The 20,758-nt window shown below is 41.7% G+C and overlaps 1 protein-coding gene across 2 annotated transcripts in view; it reads right to left on the reverse strand.

Moving 5' to 3' along the window:
- ZNF385B (zinc finger protein 385B) overlaps positions 1 to 20,758 on the reverse strand; it is a 155,808-nt gene that overhangs the window by 99,842 nt on the left and 35,208 nt on the right. The window contains exon 2 of one of the 2 annotated variants that reach the window (XM_053471017.1): positions 7,713 to 8,009. In XM_053471017.1, the coding sequence (XP_053326992.1) occupies positions 7,713 to 8,007 (295 nt within the window). In that variant the 5' untranslated portion in view covers positions 8,008 to 8,009. Of the gene's footprint in view, positions 1 to 258; positions 566 to 7,712; positions 8,010 to 20,758 lie in introns of those variants that run through there. The other variant, XM_053471019.1, reaches the window with a different exon arrangement.

Genomic DNA, 20,758 nt, shown 5'->3' on the forward strand with positions numbered 1-20,758 from the left:
CTAAGCAGAGAACACTGTATGCATGTCTTCACTATGTATATAAATCATACATGTTCCAGTGGATCAATAGAACAATCAACATTGGGATTTGAGGCATCCCATTTGAATTATTAAAAGAAGAATATTTTGTACATATAGCTAAGCTGATTGGCATAAATACATTTTTCAAACCTCCATACAGAACAGCTTAAAAATCTGCTTTCATTGTATGTAACATTTAAAGAAAGCACCGAAATGAAATACAAAGATCATGCTTACCTCGATGGGTAAATCCACTCCACATTTTAGCAGGACGGAAGCTTGTGTTTAGTTAGCAGTTGGTGACCAACTTAGATAGACTTAACTTCCAATAGGTGAACAATGTGATCTATAAGACTAAAGAGGTTCGCTTTTAGCCACGACCATCGGTACGTCTGTACAGTTTCAAATCAATGCAGCTCCAGAGCCTCGCAGATGCTGGTTCATCTGACTGCTTATTGAAAATCCTTTATACGCTGGCAACATTTTTTAGGGAAGGAGAAAAGCATACTGAGTCATTTGTAAAGAAAGCGAGGCAATTATAGCGTTGTGTCTTTACGCAGCCTGAAACCAAGGGCTGTGTCACACCAGAAGCTTGATGTGAAATTATGCAGGCGAAAAAAAGCAACCTAAGCCTTCATTATCAATGCATGAAATCAACTACTGTGATCAGATTCACGCAACCCTTCGCAAGGCATGTGATTATGAAAGGTTCCACAAAACCAACACGGAACCACATACACGTTTAAAAATACCCCTTTCCTTTTCAGTAACAGATTGTAGAGGCAGACATTAATTGTTATTCTGTGCCATGAGTAACTATTTTCTAAAGTTTTTTTTTTTTTTTTAATGTTTCTTCTTTGCATTGCAAGGTAAAGAAATCAAAGCAATGAAACTGGTCTTGTGAAACACTGTATGCTTTTCCTGAACTGCCTGTGTGTGATGTATATCATACCGAGAGGATTTTCATGGCTTAATCTCATTTTCTTTGCTGTTCACTGACCATTTAGATACAGATTCAGCGAAAAATCCCTGATATTATGCTTGTGGGAAGAAAAACTACTAAACTAAATATTTATTGTAAAATAAAACATTTGAGGATGTTTACCATTAAATATGAATATTGCTGTATAATTAATGTAATATGATGCTTCCTATTGTTACTTTAGATCGTCTTACTGTATATATTTAACCACCGTAACATTGGTTTTTGGAATAGATATTTAAATACTAATTAAAAGGTTTCTTAATTCTGAAACATTTAAATGTAGTAATAACTTAGCTTATATCAGCAACAAATTCACTGCTCACACATTTAACTACATTTACTAAATAAATCAAGTACATGGGTATACAATGAAGCCCCATCAACTGGGTCACCAAAACACTGAATCCTGCAAGAAAGATACAGAATGGTAATGAGCTCATATTTGGTCTTGGCCATTGGGGGGATATGGTGAGAACGTCATGGGACATTTGGGGTTGGCTGACCCACAGTGGGAGGCAAACAAGGGGGTTCATTGCTAGCCCCTCCATTTCTTAAATATGGTTCATCCATTTTCATCCCAGGAATTCTTCTATGATTCTGTGTTTCTATGAATATGTCTACAATATACAGCCTATAATGCTAGATAGATAGATAGATAGATAGATAGATAGATAGATAGATAGATAGATAGATAGATAGATAGATAGATAGATAGACAGATAGATAGATAGATGGACCTGCACAGTTGTAAACAGTTATCACATTTTAGTCTACGAAAAATACCAGTAGGATTTTGTAGATTAAAACATTGGAGAATGTAATTGATATGTTTAATATAGGGGTATGATTACAGATGAGCGATAACCTGCCTAGATGGTATCAACTTCACAATGTGTCTGATAACCAGTTTCAATCATCACAGATGACCAGCACTTCATTTATTTTCTACAAACTTTAATATAATTGATAATAATTCATTTTAGCGATGGGAACAAAACTAGAAAGTGATTTGGTCACCCAATGAAATATTAAATATTCAGTTTGAGAAAAATAGTAGATCCTTGATTTTGAAAGCCTGTATTCTAAGGATCTAGCATGAGTATCTGTTTAAAGATTTAAACTGTATACATCACATATATGTGAGAAATATAATTTAGTGGGTCAGTTTCTCAGGTGTGATTGGTAAAGTGTGCAAAAGAATTCCATAAGGTTGCAGTATAAATTCATGCATGAAATTGCAGTCACGTGTGCACTTGTAGACATATGGACTAGATAAAAGACCAAGCTGAGGCTGATTAAATACTGACCACATATTTAAAACAAAGATATAGTACGCTAGGACCGGGTAGTTGAGCATTGTCCTCATAATCCTTATTGCTTGATTTGCCAGCTTTGGTAGAACTGGATCTGTGGCGTATTTTTGCAGGTAATGTGACCTAGGAGAGACGGATGAAGACATTCGAACAGAAACTCATATGAGGTGTGACTTTAACACTGAGATCCAATTCCGTTGTCAGTTGTCTCCGCTGTGCTGTCTTTCGGCTTCCAAAGTAACAAAAAATATGGTCTTTTGGGGGTGCCCAAATATTCCCCTGTGATACATGACATCTGATTCTAAATTCCATTGTAACATAATGTATTTAAAAGCCAAGACACCTGATAATAATTGAAATAAGCAAAAAGGGTATGTTTCAATTGACTTTAAGCAGGGCTTGTCAGAAACACATACTCGTAGTGGACTTTTGAATTGACATTAGTCAGTGTCAGTCTTGTGAAAAAAAAACAATGCATACAAAAAAGTTATCCTCCTTGTTTCTTTGTTCCAACTTTTGCTGTCAGCCCGATTTGAAGTTTGATCCGGATGGTAAATTTATCATAGCACCTTCTCTTAATGAGGTCTTGGCCATACAGTTCAGCACACTCAGGAAACATTACACTACAGCAGTTCATTAAGAACAATGATTATGTGGTTTTTGATCTTAAAAAAAAAATCTGCTGATTGACAGCTGCAAAAATAAACATTATACATCGATATGAGATGATACAGAGGAAAGTTAGGTACCAGCTGTAAAGAAAATAGGAAAACCTTCAAAAACAGAAAAAAATAATGTATGCAAACAAAAAGAAAACACAAAATAAGATAATAAGCAAAGGCATAGGCCAGGGGGATACCCAACGGTCCACTATCTTATGATCAGAGTAAATGTACAGGGCATGGAGCACTCCAACATACACGCTACCGTTTCATAATTTTTGTGATATAAATATGCCTATGACTCCATCTAGTGGTTATTATAGATAAAGTGTTCTCCTCCAATTCCATGCATGTCATGTATTATAGATGGTATAATGAGAGGTTCATAAAAACAAACCACACATTCCCATAGCAGTGAAACGATGGAATCCAGACTACACTCCAATAACAGGTAACACTCCTTAGCCACATAGACTGCAGGATTAAAAGGATTTTGCATTGCCATGTTTGCATTTGACTAAACTTAATTCAATTCACTATAAAATGAGCTGTCAGTTGAGTTGGAGGATAATTCAACTGACATAACTTGACTTAATTCCCAAACACTTGGAAAAAAGTAACTTGAATATTCATGGTCATTCAAATGGGTTTTCAGCTGATGTGAGTGGTTGCAACTTGCAGTTTTAAAACATGAAGCCATGTTGATCTCTGCTTCCAATTTACCTGCCATTGACTGCAATTTGCAATTTCCATCAGACAAACTAAGTTTATATATATTTATATATACACATGAACATATACCTACACACACACAATTAGCATGCAGTAAAATGGAAATGGAATAAGCTGCCTTAACCGGATATATTGTTTGTGCTTAATAATTACAACTGGAACCAACATATGTGCTTCTTTTTCCAAATACAAGACTAAGAACATCATGGATGGTTTTCTGGTGGGACAGAGATAGATATACTAGGTGACATCTTATTATAAAGAGTGACAATATTCCCTGAACATATACTTCACTTTAGTTTTTGATTTCTGTCACATTAAGTGACCTTAAGAACTTATTCTATTTCATTCTGTACTTGATAAAAATCACATTGTTAAGGTCCTGTACATTCTCTTGGTTTTCAAGTGCCTTTTTCCCATGAGTTGAGAAAAGTTGGATAAGAAATGCAATTGACGTTCTCTTCAAGATAAGGAAGAAGGAAGGCCGAAAACAGCCCTGTGGCTTCAACTCTGTTATCTCTGAATCCTCCAACTTTTTCTACAATCTAGCTATTCAAGCACCTTTTTCAACTCTACTTGGCTGAAGAATAGAAAGAAGTAGCTGGAAATGAAAACCTAAGCATATGAAAGAATCGATAAATAAGAGGTGGAACAGAGTGACTAAAATCTTCAGTGGGGAGCAGTGTGGTGACAGCTATTTAGCTTCTCTCACTTCCATTGGTAACCTTTTGGAAGCTCTCCTAGCCACTTTCCACCATACAGAGCAATAAGCTTCTGGCCTAGGGCATTGGTTCCAGGCTTTCGCCTTGTCTATTTCCTGGAAAGGGCAGGTGTGCTTGCTGTTTTCTGCAAGTGCCGCATTAACCCCCTAAGGACAATGAGTGGTCCCTAAACCCATTGAAAACAATGTATTTTGAGCCCGTAGATGTACGGGCTTTGTCATCAGACAAATGTGTAGTTTCAGCATGTTTGTGTTATCATATACTCCTTTCTCCTTCTGATTTTTTAGGAGAGAAGAAAATTGTGAAATAATTGTTTATAGAATGTTATCTCTTTTCCTGATGCATGTAACCTTAGTAATTAGTCTGAATTAACTCTCACAAAGGTAAGGGGATTGTTAATTGGTAATCTTGGTAAATCAAAGCACATGCTCATTTTAAGCTCAGCATTGGCAAACTACACAAAATGCAACTGGTAGTGTGCGGCCACAGAAACGCACATCACTCCAGTCTGTCTGTCCATCCTGTACAAGCACTAACAGAGATCACAGAAACGAGACGCGTCAGGATTAGTACTATGGGTCTTCATTTGGGTATAGTTCATTTGAAGGACACGGGGTAGGTCCCCTAAACTTTTACATAAAGATATAAATCACTCTTCAATTAACATGTTTTTTTCTGGAAAAACTTCAACTAAACACCCAACTTTCTCTTAGGTTATTTATATTTTTCTTGCATATTGCTAAAAGAATTATATTGTGTTTAATTTGGAATATATCAATTACTATTTTGGAGCATTATGAAATCAAAGCACCAGAACTCACATATGTGAATATGAATCTAAAAAAGCAGTCCCTCTCCCTCCCTGCGCACAACAGTATTTAGCACCCCTCTCTTTTCTGGCTACAACACCAACAGTCAAACCTTTGACAGCAGGGCCGGACTGGTGATAAGGTAGCCCTGGTAATTTAAAGATGGCGGTCGCCTACTGACATGAGTGAAAGCTACTGCTGGATATGTCTGTTACTTGTTTTGCTTGTGCAGGGTGTGGCCGGTAGCTGAGCACTACAACTGAATATTGAGCGCTGTAGGCCTGCCCATTTCCACTTTATATGAGGATGTTTCCCGCGATGTCAGCGGGAACGCCCACTGACATCAGCGGGAACTTCTCTGACGTCACGGGGACTGCCCCACAGACATCAGCAGGACTGTCCACAGAGGTCAGTGTGCAGTCCTGGCCGCATCCCGCAAGGGTAGGCTCCAGGTAGCCGGAGTACACAAGTTCCCTGGTATGCAGATGGCCGGTCCTAGCCTGCTTGACAGCAAGCAAAGCCTTGGTGATACTGGATACGTATTCTTCACAGGTCTAATCACATTTGACCCTGGCCCACAACAGGACTGACAATTTTATGACAAGGCTTTTATATGTATATAATACAGACTGAGTTATAAATCCACCTACAAAACACCAAGTATGGGAAAAGTAAAATATACTGAAATTAAGTCATTCTAAGTAATACCAAAGTTTAAACAGTATTTTGTACCTATACGTTAAATGACAGCTACGTGAGCTGCCAGCCTTCAGCATGTATTTTTCATTTAATCTCTGTATGGCACACGGCTGCCTTTTGCTATGACCTACATATGGAATCTACTCCTGCACGGCAAACATTTTTACTGCTGATTTTGATTTTGCTGAGACGACATCTCTTGTGTATCAGTTATCTAAAGTAATACAGATCATTCAAGGGCAAATGCAAGACTAGTACATTTCACATAATATGATCCATCGTACAGCCAGCACCAAATATTTCATCTCACATTGTCTTCAGTTAAAAAAAAAAGTGTTCATATCAATCAAACAGAAGCCACGGTGACTACTACATTACATTAATATTGGGTCATTTAAAACATCTATCAGGTTCAATATTCCTTACCTTGCCTTATTTAATAGGAGCCATATATCAGACAGTCTGAAAGGTTTAATGCTTTGGGTATAAGAGGGGAAGCAATACTTTTTCAGGCATTCAGAAGGGTAGATTTATGAAGCCTAAATAGAAATAGGGGGTTGCAAGGCCCACTGGTGTTCTGGAGTATGTGATCCCTTCATTATAATACTTTGATGGGAATTTAACTGCTCTAGAGAGAAAGCACATACGGTCCATTCTACTGTAGTTTCTCATTAAAGAAGAACTCTTGTCTTCTTATTGTGATCATCATATGGTTTTTACATATGTTTTGAAACAGATCCATGTGTATGTCATGGTGTCAAGTGCTTCATATGTTCTAGCTGTGTGACAAACACATTGGTACCTTGTCATACTGCCTAATGGTAAGTAACAAAATGGCACTGTCCTAATCACCCATAAGACCCCCTTTTCGCATAAAAGTCTATGGTGAAAAGGAATAAGAAGAAGACATCACATCACTGCCAACAAGGTCAACCCCAGAGAGCTTCTTCTGCGAGAATAGTTTGTCTGGCCCTGTATAATGCATGGTTTTATTGTGTTTTTTTCAGTAATCTCACACATTAAATAGTGCATTATGCAGGGCCAGGTAAGACCTTCTTGCTGAGGAATTCTGCCAATAATTACCCTTCATGATAATAATAATGGATTGAGGGAGTTGAAAGCATCCTGCAAACTCTTCTGACCATTCTACCTTTGGTGAATAATACCCTCATAGGAAACTCTAATTCACAATGCTATCTTAGATACGACACCTTTTATTGTATCCCTGCTACTCCTGTTCTATGTCCACTGAGGTACCTGCAAATTACCTTTTCTATATTTCCCTCAGTTCTCTGCTTAACATTTTGGCCACATTACTATAAGAACCTTTTGCAACTAGTTTCTAACTCCAGATTCCCAGCTAATTAAGAGCTGGAGGAGGGTTAGGATTTGCTATCCAAGTAGCCCCCTTGACACTGTTGAGCTCTGGCCATCAGAGAGACTTTCTTCAGTATCTACTTTGTGGAATACTCTTTTCCTCCATACAGAGCAATTACCTAACTTTTATTACATTACTCTTTCTCATAATCTCTGAGGAGTTGACACTAGAAGATGTTATACTGCAGTGAGTGGAAAAGTAGAAAACAGAAAACGTGTCCAGCATAGAAAGCGATGGTGGAAAGGAATATTTATTTATATATATATTGTAATTAGATATAGCTCTGTTCATTGTATTTTGGCAGCAGCATATAACACAGAATACGATGGGAGTCCAATAGCATCGGACGTTATATATACCGGTATGTATTTATATAGAGCATATCCCTTACCTGTGCTGTTGCTTACAAGTAATGAACCCGATGATGTGTTTGTGGGATTTTTGCCCTTGTTAAGTTGCTTTACTCTTTTAAGGTGTGATTTTCCATTGTAGTGGATCTGGGCCTGTGCAGCCGAGTTCAGCTGGATGTTACATACTTCACACAATGAAAATTCAAACTTCTTTTTTTCATTAATAAAGTCTGTCTGTTCTTCCCAAGTGAGCTTTTCTTCAAAGCAGCGCAAAAACATGGCGGTACTCATTTTCCCATTTTCATGTATGTTGTCGGGGCTTAAAGGGCGCTTCATACCTAAAGAAAAAAATACAAAAAAAGTTTTGAAGATGACGTGCCCTGTTAGGAGGATACATGGTGCATACACGTCTACAGAAAATAGATGCTAATCATTAACGCGTATCATGACTGTGTGGTCTCTTTTGATTTTCATGTTTTTCATTCTGCTGAATCCCCCAGCGAGTTGTCGTGCAGGAGATGTGTTTGGCCAAACATATCTTCTGACACGTGAGATACTCCAGTGCTGGCTCTGCAAATGCTGCAGGTAGGAGAATATCCAGAACCCCCTTTTACAGTTCATAGCAATATCTTGATGCTTCTTTAGGAGAAACTATACCCTCACTGCTGAGCAATGGGTTATAACATCATATCCTATGTTCCATGTCTCAAAGGGATACAGTGCATTTGACTGCATCATATGAATGCAGTCTTTATAGTGTAGGTTGGCCCATTGGGGAAATCAGAGATCTCCCTTGTAAGCAGGGGAGGGCTGGCAGCCTATGGGCTGGGGGGCAAGTCTAGTCAAGTGGCCCGTTGCGCCACCGAATCAGCCCACTATACATGCCCATCTTTTCCCGATTTTCTAACGCATATTGATGTCATGTGATGGGACTGGGAGTAAAAAAAAAAAATGTTTAAATTAATACATTTAAAAACAGCTAATCTTTGTGACAAAATAACATTTAAATATGGAAGAATTGGCATTTCCTTGGGCCCCTGCCTGTAATTATCCCCAGAGTCCCTTTGTCCCTCGTTCACTAAGCCACACCTCTGTTTTACTTACTCCCGGTAGTTCAGGTATAGATCAAATAAACAACACATGTAAACAGCACGTGCATGTATAGACCAACTGAATAAGAAATACAAACTCTGTATTTGCAGGTATACATAAACAATGTATGCAAACATAGCATAGTAGAATAACACACAAATCCAGCTTTGCAGGTAAAGATCAACTGGAAATCACATAACAACTAAGCATTAAAGGTATAGATAAAAACCCTTAAATTACAGGCATAGATCACAGGATGCACACCCCCAAAGCCAGCCCTGGTGTCCACACTGCCCACATAGAACTCGACCAGCACCAAGATAACATTAACAAATTACAGTCCAGAGTGAGCCAACTTTATCCCCAAACAGCCCAGGGTGAGCCAATTTTGTCCCCAAACAGCCTGCCCTGACACCAGTAGAAGCTCTGCAACACCGACACCCAAACACACACACCAGTACAAGCTCTGCAACACCGACACCCAGACACACACACCAGGACAGGCTCTGCCACACCGACACCCAGGCACACACACCAGGACAGGCTCTGCCACACTGACACCCAAACACACACACACCATGACAGGCCCTGCCACACAGACAGCCAAACACACAGACACCAGGACAGGCTCTGCCACATCAACATCCAAACACACACCAGGACAGGCTCTGCCACACCGACACCCAAACACACACACACACACACACACACACACACCAGGACAGGCTCTGCCACACAGACAGCCAAACAAACAGACACCAGGACAGGCTCTGCCACACCGATATCCAAACACACACACACCAGGACAGGCTCTGCGACACTGACACCCACATCCAAAATGCAACCAGTGTGTTGTTTGTTTTTCCCCCTTGTGTATTGATGCCCAGCCAGCCCCCCCTTTGGTTTTAATGTATTTCCCCCCACACCCTTCTGTATTGCCCCATGTGGATTTGTGCCCCCAGCCAGACCCCTTTGTACATTATGCCCCTTGTGTATTGCCCCATGTGGATTTGTGCCCACAGCCAGCCCCCTTTGTCCATTATGCCCCAACACCCTTGTGTATTGATTTATGTGATGTCCCCAGCCAGCCCCCTCCCTTGTGTATTGATGCCCCCCTTTGCATTGTTAATGACTGACCTATGTAATTTGAACCCAGCCCCCCACCTTTGTGTATTGATTTATGTGGTGCCCCAACCACCCTTTTGTGTACATATACCCCCTAGCCACCCCATTTTGCATTTAATTGTTGTCCCAATGCAGCCCCCCCTTTGAATATGGCTCCCCTTCCGCCTATTACCCCAACTATTTATGTTTTATTTTTTTTTAATTGGCAGAAATGATATGGTTAAGTATCCTTTTCATTAGCTGCAGCAGCAAAAGTGTATATTTTTATTTTTTTAATACTTACGTTTTTTGCCGCATCCTTCACTGCTGCTGTGCTCCAACGTGCTCTTCTAGCTGTCATGAGGAGCTGTTCCGTGTGACTCCGCCCCCTTGAGCTCAATGGGGCGGAGTCACACAGGACACTGGGCGGCACTGTGCAGGCACGCTGGCCGCTTGATGATTTACGGCCGCTTAATGATTAACCATTGCAGCCGATGTGGCTGTGACTCTTAAAGCGTCCGTAAGACACGCTGGCCGCTTTAAGAGTCACAGCCACATCGGCTGCAATGGCATTTCGGTGTGCCGGCCAGTTCGGCCGGCCTACCGCGGATGCTGCAGTCGTTAAAGACGGCCCTGGTGTGGCCGGATCAGCCGCTCAAATGGGCGGCCGCGCGGCCGTTTAATGTAGATTCAGGGCGGCCTGGGGGGCAATTGCCCCCCGGCCCAGCCCGCCCCTGCTTGTAAGTAGCAATACACTGGGGGACCTCTTTGGGTGGTGTCTTCCAGCAGAGGGGTTTATCTCTGATCATCTGTTGACAGTGATTAAAGGTGGAACAGACCTGGAAGGATGCATAGAATTAGTAATAACTATCTTCCACTTTCTACATTTTTCCACTCACCATTTTTGCTGTCCCATCTGATTTTAAACCTATTCTGAATGCCAGAAGATCATTCCTAGACCCAATGAGAGCTTTGAAACAATGATTTAAAAGGACATTCTAATGTCTGACACTATTTCTGTAGAAGAATGCATATTAAAGTTCTCTGTGATTACTTCATATGTATTCTTCCAAAATGAAAATCCCCAATGCATTTGGAAAATGGACCAAAAAAAAAATATTAAACGGACCGCACAGTTATCAGAGTATATGGTCGCTGGATTGTCCCTTTAATCGTGTAAAGTTTTGCCTCATTCATAATTTTTAAGTCATGCTTTACACACAAAACCTGCCAATTGCTGTTGCATGCAAACTGAAAAGCTTCTTAAAGTTTCTCTATTTTTTAAATGCAATTATACCATCAGTGGAAAGAACAGATGAAATAATAAAATTACATATCTGCTAGCGATTACATGCTTAACACACCAGAGAGAGAAAAGTATTGTTTTGTGTAAGTAAATCAGCACTTTTAAGCTTGTTTTACGGTTTTAGCTGTATGTTAATTCAGCACTTTTAAGCTTGTTTTACGGTTTTAGCTGTATGTAAATAAAGTAGTGAAGCAAAAATAATGCATCATAGTCTTTTATGAGTATCAACCAGTATTCGTTATCAGAGGTAAGGTCACTTATATGTGTATCGCAGTTTTGTGTACACTGTAACACTTATTAATATAACATACAATACAGAGAAGTTGTAAGTCTTCCAATTATTCAAATATCATGGCTGTGAAATCAGGCCGTTGGCTGAGAAAAATATCAGAATAAAAAAAAGTCTCTGTGTGAGCGATTTTGAAATGGAAAGCTTTGAATCTATATCGCACCAACAGGATTCATCACAGAGATTTCGGCTATATTTTGTTTATTCGTTTTATATTACCTTTATGTTTTAAACTCTTCTCTTTCTGTGTTAGTTATTGGGTGACCACAGATTTGTGTGGTACTATCCAAAGTACCGTATTTGCTCGATTATAAGACGACCCTGATTATAAGACGACCCCCCAAAATCTGAATATTAACTTAGGAAAAAAAGAAAAAGCCTGAATATAAGACGACCCCAAAGGAAAAAAGTTTTACCAGTAAATGTTAATTCATGTAAACAATTTTTTTTAATAAAAGCTATGATTGAGAAAAATATTTTTTTGTTTTTATTTCTTGTATTTTCCAACCTGTCCCCCAGTTACGCACATCTGCCCCCAGGCTTGCCACCCCAATATGGCACTGTGGCCCATGATATGCCTTTTAACCCTCTATATGCCACTGTGCCCCATGGTATGCCTTTTGACCCCCTATGTGCCACTCTGCCTCCAGAAATGCCTTATACCCCTATATCCCATTCTGGCATTTAGGGGGTTAAAATGCATATTATGGGGCAGAGTGGCATATAGGGAGGTATAAGGCATTTCAGGAGGCAGAGTGGCATTAAGGGAGTTAAAAGGCATTGTATAGAGCACTCTGCCTCCAGAAATGCCTTATACCCCTATATGCCACTCTGGCATTTAGGGGGTTAAAAGGCATATTATGGGGCAGAATGGCATATAGGGAGGTATAAGGCATTTCAGGAGGCAGAGTGCTCTATTAAATGCCCCCTTAACGCCACTCCAGAAATGCCCTATGCCCCCATTTAACACACACACATACACACACACACACACACACACCCTATACCCCCATTTAACTAACACACACACACACACACAAACACACACACTCTCTCTCCCCCCCCCTTCCCCCTCTCTCACCCCCCTTCCCCCTCTCTCACCCCCCTCTCACCCCTCTCTCCCCCCTCTCTCCCCTCTCAGCCCTCTCTTACCGGTGCTTCCAGCCGGGGCAGCAGGTTGACGTCGCCTTCCGCTGCAGCCGCAAGGAGGTGGAGTTGGCAGCGGGGGTTTGTATGCGTCCGTCGCGTATACTTTCCCCGGCTGTCAGAGGTCAGAGATCAGAGTTCCCCGCACCGGTGCGAAGGACGCAGTAGACGTCAACCCGCTGCCCCGCCAATACAGCAGGAAGCACCGGTAAGTGTGTGTATGATGGGGGGGGTGAGACAGGAGGATCCAGGTCCCCTGCAGCGGTGCGGGGGATCTGGATCTTAGTCTCCTAATCAGACCTCTATTTGAGGTCTGATTAGAAGACGACCCCGATTAGAAGACGAGGGGTATTTTTCAGAGCATTTGCTCTGAAAAAAACCTCGTCTTATAATCGAGCAAATACGGTAGATCTGAAGATAGAAATCCTGATTTTGAATGTACTTTCTTTCACCTTACCACCATAACCACAGGTTGATCTAATACCACTTAGAGTATGCCACAAGTAGTTTATGAAAAATCCCCTTCTTAATTCAATTTGATTTATGAAAATATATGTGTTTTTTGTCTGTAAAACAAAAATGGCTTAACATATCTTGACCACATAATTTAATAAACACACAAAATGTGTAAACTGAATACAATGTTTTACTATTCATATAGCATATTTTCCAACGATGAAAAGTTACGCTAGAGAATATAGAAAATGAGAACTGAATGAGGTAGAATCCGCTGCTACTCCACTAAAGTGGAATCAAAAATGCAAAAATTCACTAATAAATATTTGTAATCTAATTTGGAGTTTAAGAAATATTAATTCAAATCTATGCCTAGTTCTTTTTTGGCTTACAAATTCTGAAAGTAATATTTATCATGGTACAATAAAAGGCTTTGATCATAGTAGATGTAAGTAGTTATGAGGGGCTGTTATATATTTTGTACAAATATTCCCTATTTTGTATACTTATTCTGCCACTGAGTCGTGTGGCTCTTTATCAGTAACACGTAATGATAACAATGGGCCTAATTCAGTGACCTCTCTTAAAACCAATTAAGGTTAGGTAGGTGGTTAATGCATGGTTTGCGATTTAATGAGCTACCTGAAATCAAAACCTCAAGCTTAGAAGCCAGCCAGGGGGAAAAAAGCTACACTTAAAGCTCATGTGAACATCTGTGCCTAATTGATTCAATGGGGCCCACAGAACAATAGCTCATATTAATATGAAACGCATTCGATTCTCTAAATGACCATAAAGCAAGCCTAGTGATTTCTAGACAGCTTGATTAATGCACAAAAAGGTAAAACTTACTCTCAACACATGCGCATGTTTCTAAATACACTTTAACATACAAAATAACACCCTCACTTGACAGATGAAAAGTAATGTGAGGGGCTGGGCCCTCCTTTTTTGTCTTAGAGAAGTGAGTCCTCTGTGGGCCCCTAGTACCAGCTCTACCCGCACCAGACATAGCACAAGACCCCCATGTGTCCCTACAACTACCCCCCCCCCCTTGCCAGACATACCGATGGCCCTCTGGGGTCCTTCCAGCAGCACCCACCCTCTGGACAAACCACTAGGTCCCCAAGCTCCCAGATACACCCCTCATCGTACATACAGCTAGACCCCCGCAGACCCCTTACACAAGCTCCCACCATCACTCATACATAGTGTGTGAGGACCTTGAAGGAGCAGAAGAGCACCAGCCTACAATCTTCTGAGCCAACAAAGGTAGGGTGTGTGTGTAAGTATAAATAAATACTGAGCGATGTTACAAAAGACTGGTGATTTTTATGCATTACGCTCTTCAGCACTCAACAGCCCCACTCTGTGTGTGTGGTCTACCACTTGGTGGCTGAGCTGGATACTTCCACTTCACAATAATAGCTCTAACAGGGCAGAAGTTCTGACTTGTGGTTAAGGTGGCATCCTATGACAGTGCCTCCTTTATAGTCACTCAACTCTTCAGTACAACCCTACTGCCAATGTTTGTCTTTGGAGATCGCTGCCTATGTGCTTGACTTTATACACCCTGTTAGCAATAGGTGTGGCGGAAACATCTCAACTCAATAATTAGGGGGGTCTCTACAACGCTACATACTTTTGGTCATATAGTCTATGTATGCAGAAAAGTTTCAAAGTACATATGTTGCCAGTGTTTAAAAAAAAAAAATTCTCAGTCGTCTACCCAGATATTTGTTTTGGTCTGCTTAGACTATCAATTACTTTTTAAATTGAAAATAGAATTAATTGTGAGAAAATACGATTAGCATACATTAAAATGCACACCTGTTGAGCAGTTAGCACGTGTTACTTGCTTGAATGTACGGCCTTGTTGAATCGCTGACTACTTCCAACATAATGGGGTTTATTTGGCCACTTGCATCACACTAATACACTTGTCTCTAGGTTTCTCATCAGAAAGATAAAATTATCAAGTTTGCGTTTCTCTGGAAAAACGGTTTAATCTTTCCAGACGGGAAACAAATTATAAGGCACCGTTGATGCTGAGAAAAGTCAAAACGCTCTCTAACAAATGATAAAGCTTGGAAGCGTCTGCTAAAAATAAGAAATTGAAGAGGCCATCAAACACATGTTCCAAATTTTTAATAACTGCAATGCGACTATAAGGTTTTTTTAAAACTCATATTTATACTGAAAGTGACTCTTTTACGACTAATATTGCACTGCCATCTCAACCCACAGCACATTGATGAGTACTTTAGCTAAATTGCTTGACACATCACCGTGATGGCTTTTCAAATGCTCTTCCCTAGATCACAAACTGAGCTCAGAAGTAACAGACTGAAAGGGATGTTTGCATTTCTTTTTTAATTAGTGCTGCACTTTATTATATGAATAAGAAGGGAAAAAGGATTTCTTTGCCAAGCTGATAGCAGTGTTGTTTTCCACATTTCCACAATATCACAAAAGTTGTGTTTTTGAGTAAATGTCCCCACAAAATACCATGTTAAAGAAACCTGGGTTTGATGGAATTTGCACACATCTAGAAGACAAGCTACATAATAGATGGCCCCATGGGAAATCTAAACTGAACAAGAATATGCTCCACTTATTAGAACGTGTGTGACAGAACCCTCCATCACTGGGACCACTGGAGATGCCTGACAGCCAGCTTCCTCCCTATGGACTATGGGCCCTGGCTTTGTAAAGACTTCTGTGTCTTCCTCCAGAAGTATATCATCTCATCACTTGCTGAGGGGAATATCTCTGGCAGACAGCCATGATCTGCAACCAGGGAGTGACCACCATTGTTTTAGTTTAATGTCAGACTCCCCCACCCCATGGTGCATTAATGTGTTGTCAGTCTCTTCCCCCCATCTCAGTTCCACCACTACAGACATTTACCCCGGTTGGGACCATTGTATTGTTAATCCCTTTACTGCCCCTGTTGTCTCAGGGAGGCAGATTAAGGGGGCGGTTTGTATCACAATATTTTGTTTTATGTTAATGTGTGCTTTGCTGGCTATATATCCATCCATGTGTGTGAAAAATAAGTTTTGGTTATACCCTACATGGAGTCTCAGCTAGTGACTGGGAAACTGGGAAAAAGTGTGTTGTCCAGGCTAAGAGAGCACAAGTCAGCGGAGGTAGTCAGTCGGACTATCCAGCTCCGTAATCAACAAACTACTGGGTTACAATTATTCAAAAGCTGCAGGAAGACAACCGATACCAGAAACCGACACACAATGCAATCTAGACTCTAAAGGGTCAAACATCCTTTGATTTCAGCATGCAGGAAGAAGTTCAAATAAGTATTTCAAAGTTATGAGACTTCACCAGTAGTTGGAGAAACACAACAAACATGGATTTGAAATTAAAGATGACCTCTGACTGATGTCTTAGTGTGTTATGGAACCATTATATATATCAGCAAGAAACGCTTATTGCTTTAATGAATATAAGCTGGCCTCGACCAATAAAGGGTTACACCTCACGCAGATACGTGAGAGACGCAAGTAGCAGTGTATTCAGTTATCTATATTTTACTAACCGCAAGCGCCATTCTGGCTATATCTTGTTGCAGGAAAGTATCTAATATTTGTTTCTAACGGTTTTCTGCCTTTCTGCCTATTTCCGCATAGTTTCAGGATTAACCAATTAATAAGCTTTACGTAACCTGACGTCCCTTTTTGACGTCCCTATATAATCTATAATATAAACAAAATAAAGCAGAGTGATTTTGGACCTGACCCAGAGTGTGTCGTGTGTCTTATTTTTCTCTCCGTGCACGTACATTTATATTCACATAATTTGGAGCAGTTCAACAATTGAAGAAAGGCTTTATTGGAAAGCATCCAAAACAGTTGGCGCCCAACGTGGGGCTCGAGGAAGCCGTACCTGTCGGAGGTCCCTCCCGGGGAGAGTTCACGCCGTGAGCTGACGATTAGACCCTGGGACTGCAGCCCAGTTACAAGGTAAGATCGTTTCTGATCTACCTTGTGTGTCTCTCGTTACTCACGTGTGTATTCGGAGGAGGGAACTCAGGTGGTTGACGCACCCTCGAGAGGCAATAAAAGAACCCCATGTAAATCTACTGTATAATCACTTGTTGAACTGTGGTGCCTCCCTTTTGCTGGCGAGCACACTGTTTCGGAAAGGTTTCGGAAAGTGTTTCAAGTCTACACCGGATCAACCCAGTTGCTCTGATCCCCAGACGGTGCTGTAAGACTAACACTAATTTGGACAGCCCAGTCGCCTGTCCCTAGCACACTGTAGAAATCGGTAAAGTGTTTCAAGTCTACACCTGATCAACCCAGTTGCTCTGATCCCAGACGGTGCCGTAAGACTAACACTATTTTGGACAGCCCAGTCGCCTGTCCCCAGTGCATAATATTACTACAGTGTGTGTGTGCCTCGCTCGTATCAGAAGGTTTCGGACGGTTGCGGACAAGGTTACGATACCGCTGCGGAATGGGGAACGATAACAGCGTTCCAAGTGGGTTCTGTACTCCCTCCCAATTAGTTGCTGACAGACGAGGGAAAAGATACATTAAGCAATTATCTAAGTTGGAAAAACGATATAAAGTACCCAGAGGAGGAACCTTATCAATTTGCACCTGGCAAAACCTCCTAAATGAAAAAGCAGGAAAATTAGACGACGACGGATTGAAAGATACTGTTAAAATCTGGCTAGATTGTAGCAAAGAATTTAAATCGTTAGATGGCGAAGAAATGTATGATGAAAAGCACTCAAGATATCTGTGTAAAATTCCAATGTCTTATACGCCACAGCTCTATAATGGCGCCGAGTCGTCGGACAAGGGGTGGAGCTGCCCAGCCTGTAATGCAATGACGTCAGGAAGCCGTCGCTCTTGTCTGTACTGTGAGGCCCCCCGCCCCCCGTCTACTCCGGCTACTGTGTCGTGTCTGACACAGACACCAGCGCCATCTTGTGACGCACTTCACCAACTGTCTTCAGTGGAAAATCCCCACCAATTGCCTGCCCCGCCTTCCATGTTAAATCCGGTACAGGCATCAAGGCCATCTTTGTTAACTGACAACGCCCAAAATTCTGGCCTACCTCCAGCTCCATTATCTTCTATGTCTATTCCCACAGTGTCATTGTACCCAGTAGTTAATCCGGATGGCACATTTGTATTACCTACCCAGATTACAGCACCCAGACATATGGTCCCAATCATGATAATGGCAAGCGGTGAGGAAACAAAGAAGGAAAATATATCTACTAGTGCTGTTATGCTTCCGGCCCAACACCAGGCTGAGGAAGGCCTACTACTCCAGGAAGGCAAAACACTAGAAAAACCTCAAACAGTACTATTTCCACCCACTCCTCCCGTAGTTACACCCCCGGTACCTACACCCAGCACTACTGTCCCGTTAATGATGATGGGCCCAGGCGACAGTCCAGAAGGGGAGGAAATAGATACGACCGAGGGCACAACAGCTGCCCCAACCCAATCCGATGCCGACAGCAGTATGATACTTAAAAAGGGAAAAAGGTTACCTAGACCGAAACCAATAACTAAACCCCAAAGAAGAACTAAGCCCAAACACACACAGTCCCCCTTGGTGGGTTTTGACCCACCTGTTCTCCATGCTGAGGAGATGGGAGCTAGGCCTAAGCACCAACCTATTTTCACTGATGAAGAAATAGGCATCCAAAACAGTTGGCGCCCAACTCATGACAGTCTATCAGAAGAAGAGGGCTCAGAGGAGGGGGAGGAATCCCAAAGTATTTACCAGAGCTTACCTTTTGTACGTTCTCCTATAGGCCATCGCCGTATAAGATATACTCGACAATCTGATACCGAACAGCCCTCAAGTACGTCAGCCCCTCAGCCACCATCCATGGGGAATACAAATCCCAATAATCCGTTTTCTTCTCAATTCGCTGAAATTATGTCTGCAGCTATAGTACAAGCCACCCGACTCGCCACAGAAAATGCTACTCCACGAGATGGTCTCGCTTCCACGGAGCCGCGTTCCAAGTATGTAGCATTCAATCCGCAACAACTGTATACAATCGTCAAAGATCTCCCTGAACCTGATACACATCCAATGCCATTTTATCGAAAAGTTTCACAGGCCTGGACTACCTATGGATGTACCTGGTCTGACCTTGTTAGTATTGTCCAAGCCAAAGCAGGAGACTACGCAGATCTTATTCTCAACCAAATTATACGAGACCCATCTTATCTACCTTGCGATCCCAGATCCACTGAATCAGGTCAACAGTTTATCAAGCAATTGGAAATCTGGGCGAAGGACAGATTGTCCGAACAAACAGTATCTCTACAGGATATAACTCAAGAAAAAGGAGAGTCAGTGGAGAAATATGCCTACAGAATCAAACGACATTTTCGTGATCTAGGATTCTCACTCCAAGAAGTGGCACATATTCGTATGTTGGGTCGTGCCTTTGTAGACGGCCTCCATTCTGATCTCAACAAAGTACTCACTACCTGCCGCCCGGAATGGAGGTCAATGGATCTTGAAGTCCTTATACAGGTTGCTAAAGGATTGGAGGCAGGAAACAGCAAGAAAAAGTCCGCCATCATGGCGGTAATGACCGGAGCCGACGCCACTAATGAAGCCACGGACAGACAGCGACAACCTCGTAAATGTTTTGGATGCGGAAAAGTCGGTCATCTTAAAAGAGTATGCCGTAGTCGCCATCTGTGGGCCGCTTATCAAGCCCAGAACCAAAACCAGAACCAGAACACTCTTCCTCCACCTCCTCCTCCTCAGCCATAGGAAATAGGCGAGCAAATGGAGGAGGGGGACTCTATTTGCATGGCCGTCTCCGCCCCTCCTTCCGGCCCTTCCCCTAAGATCACTCTTGATGTAGCCGGAAAACCTTGCTCATTTCTTGTTGACACTGGCGCTGCTCGTAGCGTGCTTTGTGAGACGGATGCATTACCATCCTGGCTATCTGATATACAACTCCCCTGTAGTGGGTTAGAAGGCGTGGTTCAACACAACCCACTCACACGCCCCTTACCCGTCACAAGCTCTTCAATACATCTGCCTTCATCTACTCTAGCTCAATTTGTGGTCAGTGCCACTTGCCCTTTCAATCTTCTAGGAGCGGATTTTCTCAGCAAAATCCAAGCCAATATTACCTTCACTGACAAAGGAACTGTCACTCTCAACACTGCTCTTGCCCCTGAAGAAACCTGTATGCTTATGGCAGTAGTACATGATCCTGGTGCCGAAACCTGGGATAATCTATTTAATTCTTTGAATACCATGCTAGACCATCTTCCAGCTACCCTATGGGCCTCTGGACCTATGGACATTGGACGTCTCAATGTCCCACCGGTACAAGTTGTGCTTAAGGATCCTAATGTTCTTCCATACAAGGCCCAATATCCTTTATCAGTGGCCCAACTAGATGCAATATCTATTCAAGTAGCTGCACTCCTAGAATCCGGTGCAATAATACCTACTACCTCTCCTTGCAATACTCCGCTGTATCCAGTCAAAAAGAAGCAGATAAAAGGCCAACCTCCAGTGTACAGGATGGTACAAGATTTACGCGCTGTCAACGAAGCCACGGTTCTGGATACCCCTATTGTGCCAAATCCACATACTCTTCTATCCAGTATTCCACCTACGGCATCCTGGTTCACTGTAATTGATCTTGCTAATGCCTTTTTCTCCATTCC

The sequence above is a fragment of the Spea bombifrons genome, chromosome 7 (genome assembly GCF_027358695.1).
Source record: "Spea bombifrons isolate aSpeBom1 chromosome 7, aSpeBom1.2.pri, whole genome shotgun sequence".
NCBI lineage: Eukaryota > Metazoa > Chordata > Amphibia > Anura > Pelobatidae > Spea > Spea bombifrons.